Here is a 9,850-nt window from a genome sequence, read left to right as displayed (position 1 = left end):
GAGCTCAGAGCTCTGGGTAACAAAGCCTTTTCACAGACATATTTCTGGTAGATCTTTGTTAAAGTCACTTCTCTCCACGTGGCGTCAGTTTGAGATTTGCATGCAAAGTGCACGAAGGAGGGAGGTGGCTGCCTGTTGCTGTTACCAACCCAGGGCTGAGTGCCTCTGCACTTTGCAGTGCGTGGTTTGAGCTGCAGCCCTGCAGCTCTCCCCTCACCACCACCATTTCCTGTTGCACTCATTTGAACAGACAATGTTCCTGAGGAAGTTATGAAGACGGCAAGTAAGTTGCTGCCCTAATTTCTTTGTGTTTGGTTAAGAGTGCTTTCTTATTTTTGCTGGTTAGAGCTTAGTTACGGCGCTTCTCAAACATTTGGAGGGATGAGAAGCTTGTGCTTCCAGAGACCATATGGGCAAAACTGTGCATTCTGCAGTGCCCTCAGCATGTTGCTCAGAAACAGCTGCAGAAGATTCAAGGCAGCTCTTTTCTCACTGGTGCTGAAACTGTGAGGGAAGTGACTTAAATATTGAGTTGCAAGACCCTGCTGCAGCTGTGATGTCAGATAAGAAAATGTAACTATTGGTAAATCTACTGTATGACTGTAAATGTTTCTTAAAGGCAGTAACTGGAAAAAGCAATTTCACATGTTTAAGCCAGCACTGTTTTTTAAAGTGCTTAATTATTTACGCCTTCAGATGGACTCTCCCAGCAGCTGAGAAGTGTGTGCTAGAGAGCTCCCTGGCAGCTCACAAAACAGGGCTCTCACTAGGAAGGATGTCTGTACCTTTCAGCTGACAGCCATGGCTTCCTGCCTTTGTTAGGGGAGATGATGCAGTGGAGGGAAGCAGCAAGTCTGATGTCTGCCTGAGGAGCAGATAACCTGCACAGCTTGCAGCGGGGATCAGGGGACTGCTTTGGCTTTGCCTGCCCTCTGTCACGACAGCAGCTGCCTTGCTGGTTACAGCTCCCAAGTGTACAGGGGGCTGGACACAGCTCTGGAGCAAGGGGATTATCCAGAGAGAATATGAGGTGCTATCCTTTCTTTTCTGGGCGCACAGGAAATGTTGTGGGAAAAGCTGAGTTGCTAGGCAGTTGTTTTGCTGGTAAAATGCGGGAAGGAAGCCAGCACAGAGCGAGCCACAGAGGGGCCGTTCTTCTCAGGCCACAGAGGAGCACAGCCCCAGAGGGTTCTGTGCCCTCCCAGTTCTCCTCTGTGCCTGGAAACCCTGGATGCCATGTATCACTGCTTTTAAAACTGATAAATCAATTGTGGCACTCTTCTTTCCATGCACCCAGAAAGTTCTAATTTCTTTAACATGTGTCTGATCAGTTCTTAAGTTTCAGTTTACTAAAGCAAATCTTCTGTTGTTACTTCTAGAAAAAGTGAGATTTAGAAAAGGAAAGAAAGCCATTAACTTGAAAAGTGGCAAATGCAAAAAACAAAAAAAGAGTAAAAATTATGATCTAGTGTGTGAAATGAATAATAAATGAATAATAGAGAAAATAAATTCTTTAACTGTATGCTCATCAGTGATACTTCAGGTTTTGCTGCTGCATCACTTTAAGGATTATTCTACTTAAGGTTAAGTAAAGTAAAATACTCCCCTAAACACCCTAATTTGAATCAGGAGGTGACATGTGAAGGCCCAAGACATTCCCTGTAGTTTATGTGAAGAATTGCAAAATGCAGAGACTTTTAATGGTGAGACTTACTAGCCTTAGTAATCGGCGCTAATTTCCATTTCTGAGACCAAGTAGAGAGAAATGCACAGTCCTTGGGCATCACAGTGTATTTCAGTGATAGGTACTTCAGCTGCAGAATTAGGAACTCAATGCCAGACAGTGGGAAGCCAGAAAGCTGCTCTCCAGGAGAGTCACAGACACGATATGGACACTGATGTGAACAAGAGAGAGGGTGCTTTTCAATGCCACTACTCATCTTGTCTCCCCTGCCTCCTGTGAGTCTCTAAAAGATTTTGTGGAAGAGAAACTACCCTTAGGTTTGGTGCTCCTGGCATCACCACTGACAGTGCCAGCAGGGTGTCACGGTCAGACAAGTGTGGAGAACAGGATCTTGCACCCTGAGTCACCTTCCTGCTGCCTGCTGGCAAATTCTATTTTAAAGGATTATTGTAGCTTAGCATTGGTGGTGCCAGCCCAAATCTCGGTCAGTGCCAAGCCTGGCAGTGGTGTGAATGGTGTGCCATGAATGCTCAGGAGGAGGATGAGTTTCATGCAAAAGGGAGCTCTCATTCCTGCTGCCTTTAATGCACAAGATCTTTGGCAGCCTGAGAAACCAGAAGCTGGGTGTCATCTTGCACCATTACTATATGCAACTTCCTTCATTTGCTTTGATGTGCTGCAGTCAATATTTCCTAAGAAGTGGCTAAGATCATTATGCCATTTTTCAGCTCATGTTTGTTAGTTTCAATTTCTGCTGGCATAGTAGCTGAATATAAAACCTTATTTTCTTCACACAAGAATTCAATTTCTTTCTTATTTCGCTTCATAAATAAGTCAATGTATGGAATTGTATTACAAAAGCCCTACTAAATAATAAATAATGCATTTGGTCTGCCACATGATTCTGTGCTTGTCTCTTTGCCCAGTGCTCCTCCAATTCACAAAATGGGTTTTGTATCGTAGTGCATGTAAGTTTAGATTCTTTGCTGTACCTTTCTTTAAACTCAAGCCTGCTCTGCAATAGATGCTTCTGCTAGGAGTTTATACGGAGCAATATCATACAGAGCAAAAAAATCTTCATTTACTTTACAAAGTCTCTCTGAAGTTTTAGTTAGGTGATATGGTTGTTTTTTGGTGTTTTTTTTTTCTTTTCTCATGAGATAATGAAGTTTGGAGCTGGTAAGCCCCCTGACTCTGTCACATACAGATTGTGTTTTGAAAGACCTTGTGAAGGTGCTAGAGGAGCTCAGAGTTTACCTGTTCTGTGTCTGTTGTGTGCCTCATCTATATGAACTCTATCCATATTATCTGTGTGCTGCAAAGGGTCTAGAAAGCAGTTTGAAAGAAATGTCTGTTTGCTGTTTGAACTATCCAGGTGCTTGCAAGGGTAACTGCAGCCAAAAGCAAAACGCAGTACATGAATGATTGTTTCTCTTCAAAAGCTTCTACTGCCTCATCTACATGTGCATTATTATGCTCAAACTAAATAGAAAATTGACCTAAAAAAATCCATCTGGTGTTGACAGTATCATGAGTGATTCTTCCCTAAGACTCTCTCAACTCTTGTTTATGTCAGTGACAAAGTTCCAGCTGATCTCAAGGCAGCACAAGCAGTGAGGGGAAATCAAGGCATTAGCAGAACATGCCAGAGATACCTATGACAAAACTGGACTGTGAGAAGATGGTGAGCCACAAGCTTTTGGCACAAGGCCAGAACAAAATGCAGAGGAATATCTAGAGGTCCTTAAAAAGTTGAATATGCCATGAAAGTGAATAAGGCACCCTCGATAGTAAAAGATATCCTGGCCTGTGAAAAGGGAGAGGCAGGGAACACAGTGAAAGGGTGTGCATACTATGAGTGGGAAACCCCCCAAAATTTGCAGAAAATGAAAGCGAACAGATAAAGTGGAAATAAACTTATTTTTGAGGAACTTTGAAATTGCAGAATTGTCTTCAGATTTTTCAAGGTGAGAGAGGTATTCAAAGTAGCAGGGACTAATAAGGAAGCGCTACAAGGCTTTGAACACCAAACACCAATGCTGAACATCTGGGGATCTCAAGAAATGACACTCTAAGACAAGATAATATTCAAAATATAGAAGTCTGCAAGCAGAATGATGATGAGGAGGATTGCATTGTAGGAGAGAAAGTTGAGTGCCATCCAGAAACCAGGGAAAACAAAAGTTCCAAAGAGTGGATGGCTCTGAGCAGAATGATCCAGGGGAAGAGGAGCTGGTCTGTTCAGGGAGGTACATGGGCTATGTAATACACAGAAGGAAAGAAAGAAAAAAGTTTCTTAAATAAAGAATGAGAAAAGTCAATTCTGTTGTTAGTGCCCAAGAAAAGTGAACTGCTAAGCTGCACAAGTCACCAGAGATAGCTGATCAGGGAAATTAGGCCCTTTTCAAACAGCTGTGAGCTGTTAGGTCTGCCTTAGTAAAGCACTTTGTGATTCACAAAGCACTGCTGTGGAATCAGTGGAGGCAGGTAAGCTTGGTTCCCAAAAACTTCTCAGGTGTGGTAAGATCAGTGATCTTAACAAACAACACAGGCCAAGCAATTGGTTCAAGGTGATAACTAGCACTAGACAGGATGTCTGTTAGCTCTCAGTACCTTCCTAGCTTTCTTGAAGGAACTCATTAATGGAGTTAAAATGGCAGAAAGGGTCACAATAGGAAGATTTGTTTGGTGAACACAGAGAATGGAGGTTTGAAGAGTAAAGGCAACAGCTTCTGCAGTCTGGTAAGTTGAAGTACTGATCAGTTTGTAGAAACCTGGCAAAAGCTGTGGCAATGAGAAATGAGAATTACATGGATAGTAACAGGCAGTGCTGGGGCTGAGGTGGATCGCCTTTTGTGCAAAGGCAGCTTGATCACAGAGGATAGAAATTGTTTAAGGAAACCATGAGGGATTGTGCAGGGGAAGTGTTCTTGACTTATGCAAGGTTTCCGCAGAGGGAGAGATCATCAACTTTCAGCCTGTGGTTTACAAGTCCCTGGGAATGCATGGATTAATGGGCACTGGAACAGGGAAGTGGTCACAGCACCAGCCTGACAGAATTAAAGAAACATTTGGACAACACTCTCAGGGACATAGTGTAACTCTTGGGGTGTCTTGTGCAGGGCCAGGAGTTGGATTTGATGATCCTGATGGGTCATTTCCAGCTCAGCTTATTCTATGGTTCTGTGATTCTAAGTCCATGCAGCGCCTGAAAAAAAGCAAGTTTTACTGTCAGTGAATTTAGCATTTGTGAATGGTCTTGAGAAAGCAGAGAAGGGGATTAACATAAAAAGGTTAGAGAGAGTGGCAGGTGTTGCAATTTAGTTCCACCTATAAATGACTGGAGCAGATCTGTTAGATCTTGCAACTCTCCCTGGACCCTGTAACAAAAGTTGCTCTAATCATACACACCTAGTGTTTGCCTTCAATCAAAAATGTTGCTACCAAAGCTTTTAAAGAGCTTTTTAAATTTTCCAGTGTGTATCATCAGTATCTAAATTGAGGCTGGACTAAACAATGCTTTCATCATCCTCCAAGTAATTTCAGGCACTGGTCTTGCCTCTGTCTCCTTTTGAATACCCTGCTGGGAGGCAGAGGATCTTGTCCAAAGGCTGTTGTATCTACTGCTGACTCTGATGGAAATGCAATAGCAATATCTTTAAAATACTGCTGACTTGTATGGCAGGATAGCATTTGTTAAAATACTCCTCTGCTTTATTTAATTAACTTGTATCACTTAGTGTCATCATAGTTTTAATTTTGCCATCTGCTGCCCTTAGATTTATGGGCAACAGTGTGGTGTCCCTTCTGAAAGGATTCCTTGGAATAGTTTGTGCAGTGATGTCTTGTGAGGAACAAGGACACAGGGTGCTGAAATCTTGTTAGTCCTCACATAAGCTGAAGTGTCTTCTGAGAGCTTCTTAAAAGCAATGAAATGTCCATAAAGCAGATTGGTAGGAGGAGCACACACTGGATGAAATGCACAGGGGAGAAGAGATTGCACAACAAAAACCTCAGTGAAGTGCCAAGAATTAAGTGGAAGTAGCTACCCTCCTTTGAAGCCTCTCACTTTTACAACTCCCCCTTCAAGCAGAGGTGTAGTTTTGCTCACTTTGTCCATCACCATCTACATCCAGAGCTGCTTGCTGGTGGTCTGTGCCATAGCATCCCTTTCAAATGCTGATGATGCATTTCTGCTCTCATTTCCTCCTCTGAACACTCATATCTGTCACACACAAACACCCTACAGCTGTATTCTGGTGAATCCTCCAAGATAAAAATAACAGGAGCTACCCTGGGGAAGGAATGAAGTAAAGGATTGGAGCCTAAAGTTCCAAACAACAATAAGAATTTAAAAAGTGATGCTAAGGGAAGTAAAGACACTTTAGAAAATGAGAAACTGAGCCTTCACTTCTGACTGTGGTTTTCATAGCAATAATGGTTTCCTTCCCTCACTCTGCTCAGCACATTAGCACGTATTTTCCCCAAAATAGCAAATTATGATGATTAGAGTACAGAGGGAGAGCCAAAGGATTTACTAACATATATTCTATGCATACCAGTGGTGGTTATGTCATAGAGGAAAAAAATGCCTGGGATTTTTTTTCCAGTTTTTATAGCAATAACCAACAGAGGTCAGGGCATTTCTTAAAGATTTAGTGACTGTTTGGAGTTAATATCCTTCACCTTACTTATGGGGCCACCATTTGCTCCCATTCAGCCATTTATCTGCTGGAAACACTCTGCACAGCAGTCACCATTTCCTATGGAATAGGAGCACAAATCAGTAAAAATGGTGTTTGGGCAGCTACCTTGCACGTAAAATGCACGTCATGGGCAAGAATAAAGGCAGGAAACAAAAGTGTCCTGGACACAGGACTGGCCTGATTTTTGTGGGACACAACCCTGTCCTTCTGCTGGACATTCAGGAAAACAGGTTGACCTTTTCTGACCCCCTTTTACATAGCAGCCTCCTCATTCAGTGTTTAAAATAGCAGAATTCAGATTTTTTTGTAATTTAAATAACAGAGCAGTTTTAAAGGTTACACAGAAAAACTCTTGTAAAAGAGCTCTGTTTTCAGGCCAAGATTTGTCTTTACTCCTGCAGAGGCTTTGATGCTGTAAAAGTGTCTTTCCATCTTATGTAAACTGCCTGGCACCTTGCAATATGATGCTGTCCACATTCATTTATTCAGTTTTGCAAAGCTCCTGGGGCAGAGCTGGAGGGGAGCAGAGAGGGCATCAGTTCAGAGGTGCCACAGCAAGAAAAGCTTGTCTGAGCAAACACCCAAGCAAGGCAGATGGTGAGAAGGTGAAGGCATGACCCCAGAGGAGAACATCCAAGCAGAGTGAGGAGGAAGCTGCATAGAGATTGCACACATAGATGTGATTACACACAGAGGAGCAAAGAATGGGGGAAAACCAGCCAGGTTTATGAGAAATGGAGCAGAAAAAAAAATATAATGAAAGGGTTAGTCTCAAAAAGCTCCCATAAAATATGAGCCCAAATGATAGAACTTGTATGTGCCTGAATATTTTGAGCAGTTATTTCTTACGGTTTTGAATAAATATTTTCTAAAATACAATAGTATGGTTTTGCTATTATTATCTTATTATTTAAAAGGCTTTTGTTTAGTTCTTCTGGACAAAATCCAAATAAGATTAGTCATGTGTATTTAAATCCTTTGTTTTGGAAATTATCTTACACATGTGAGAGAAACACATCTCTGGTGAGCAATATTGCTGGAGATGGTGAGGAGGAGAATCCCTGTGTTGGTATTCCTGCTGGCACTACTCCACAGGCCCCAGCCAAGAGACTGAGATTATACAGACACGGGGTGTCAGAAAGTGTCTGCTTTGGAGAGGGGCTTTTATTCTCCTGTCATTCCCAGCTTTTAAGCCTGGGAAGCAGAGCAGATGCCACAAGCCACACTTCCTGCATCAGGACTCGTGGCCTGGCCCTGGCAGCTGGAGGGGCACACATCCCAGGCTGGAGGCCAAGGGATCTGTAACACTTCCGTGGGGTTCTGTGACAGTGTGGGGCACCCACCCCACCCTTCTGCCACAGGGCCAGGAACCAGTGAGATCCCATTGCTATGGCTTGGGAAGACAGGGAAAAAATGCATGTTGTGAGTTAGAATATGGCAGAAAATAGAATTCTGGAAACTTCAAGCAGCATATTTTAGCATAGCAGTGTATTCTGGGACTGTCCTGGCTGGATGCTCTATCTGTGTGTCCAGCCAGCACAAGTGTCCACTCAAACTCTTCTTGGGTTTAACTGATCATTTCCTGGAATTTTACATTGGTTATATCAGGAGGAAAAAACTTTTGACAAGCATTAAATCAAAGATAATGGAACCCTCTTAACTGGAAATTCTTTTATTTGTTTAGCTGTGATGATGATAGGGCAGTTCAGTGGAAAGTCAGGAGGCATGCAGGAAACAGGCTGGGCCATCCCTGGGCTGCAGCAAGCCCTGAGGAAGCAGGGAAGTGAGTGACCAAACCAGGGAACAGGGACAAGCTGAGCCACAGGGCAGGACACTGAGCTTTGGTGCAGAGGGAGAAGCTGGCTGGGAGGAGAACTGAGTGCTGGTGCTTGTGTGGATTACTGGGGTACAAGCCCCTCCTCTCCTGTTCCCACCCTACTCTGTTAGTGCTTCTGGCTTTGTTTTTGCTGTGGCACAAAAGGGAACATGGGGTTCACCAACTCATATGATTTCTCATTTAGGTTGTACATTAATACATGGAACAAATAAGTGGATATTTAGCTAGGAAGTGAATATATTGTTCATTAGCTACTTTGAACTATATTTTTTATGGGTCTTCTTAGTATACAATATATATTACAGTAAAGTTACTGTTTACTGTGCTTTCCCAATGACTATGCAAAAGCCTTGTGCAGATGAGTTTGTGGGCTGCAAATTCACACTCTGGCTACTGCACACTAAGTTATGACTGCAGACAGACCCCAGCTTAAAGCAGCAGCACTCCTTTGCATAGATTCAGTTAATTTGCTTGAGCTTGTAGTTCTGCTGTGATCAGGCATCACCTGCAGTGCATAGCCTTAAGTAGTTTCAAAAGAGAAACAGAAAAATAACAATAACTAGTTGAATCTGAATCCATTTCCTTTGATGGTCTTGGCAATGTAAGGTTTATGGTTCTAGCTGATGATCTTAAAGGTCTTTTGTGACCTAAATGATTCTGTGGTTTGGAATTGGTTGTGCCATTGTAGGTGTCCTGTCAGATGAGCTTTGGAGCTCTTAAGTGGAAACACACAGAGGCCAAGTTCCAAGTCTTTCTTAACTCACATTCAGGACACCTGTCACACCTGAGATACAATTCTCCCACCAATGTTCAAGCAGTATTTTGTGTTTTGGCTGGAGCAATCTGCCATTTATATTTCCTAAGCCCTTCTTGCTTCTTGTGTGTCAGGGAACTTTTAGCTCACATTGACAGGACTTGAAGAAGTAACTGTGAAGCTGAGATGGGAGGCATCTTTCTTCAGCCTGTTCTCTGTTTGGCCCAAGCTCCTAGATTTGCCAGACTTAGAGCTAGAGAGCAAGAAAGCTTCTGTGGAGACAACCAGTCCCCCTTTCCTCAAACTTTTGGAGAGCCATTGCTTGGAGGCAGTGTTCAGGGGGAGGGGGGTTTAGTGGGATAAGTAAGCACCCAAAGCAGTTCCCTGTATTGAACGTAGAATGAAAATAAAGGTTTACTTGTTGGAATTAATCACAGTTATAAAGGCTGAGATAATTAACTCTGTGTTTAATTAGGAGATCATATCTGTGAAAAGGGAGGTTTCATGTGTTAATAGTTTCCTGCAGTGCATAAATGCTGAGAGCAAATTAAATAGCATGGTGAAAGTAAAAGCTGAGGTGAAGGGGTAAAAACACACAGTATGTAAGGCACATGGGCTCGTGCTAGCAGGAATTTATTTTGCCATGGAAGATGACTGAGAAGGCTTGGGATGATGCTGTGCAGGCCTGAAGTAGAACTCAATGATCTTTGAGGATCCCTTCCAACACAGCTTGTTCTGTGATTCTGATGACTCCAACTTGATCAGTAGCATGAATGGAAGTGTAACACAGGGAGCAATTCCTTTTCCATGAAGCCAAAAGGACTTACCAAGTTCAAAATATGTTCCATGCAGATTGAAAAATTGCTACC

The 9,850-nt window shown here is 42.8% G+C and overlaps 1 protein-coding gene across 1 annotated transcript in view; it reads left to right on the top strand.

The window, feature by feature from the left end:
* The first annotated feature begins 224 nt into the window (after positions 1–224).
* The window catches only part of CEP85L (centrosomal protein 85 like), a 134,847-nt gene continuing 125,221 nt past the window's right edge, over positions 225–9,850 (top strand). Inside the window, exon 1 of the mRNA XM_064707953.1 lies at positions 225–283. Coding sequence (XP_064564023.1) covers positions 271–283 — 13 coding nt within the window. The 5' untranslated portion in view covers positions 225–270. The remainder of the gene's footprint in view (positions 284–9,850) is intronic.

The sequence above is a fragment of the Zonotrichia leucophrys genome, chromosome 3 (genome assembly GCF_028769735.1).
Source record: "Zonotrichia leucophrys gambelii isolate GWCS_2022_RI chromosome 3, RI_Zleu_2.0, whole genome shotgun sequence".
Taxonomy (NCBI): domain Eukaryota; kingdom Metazoa; phylum Chordata; class Aves; order Passeriformes; family Passerellidae; genus Zonotrichia; species Zonotrichia leucophrys.
This window is presented reverse-complemented; position numbering and strand designations above follow the sequence as displayed.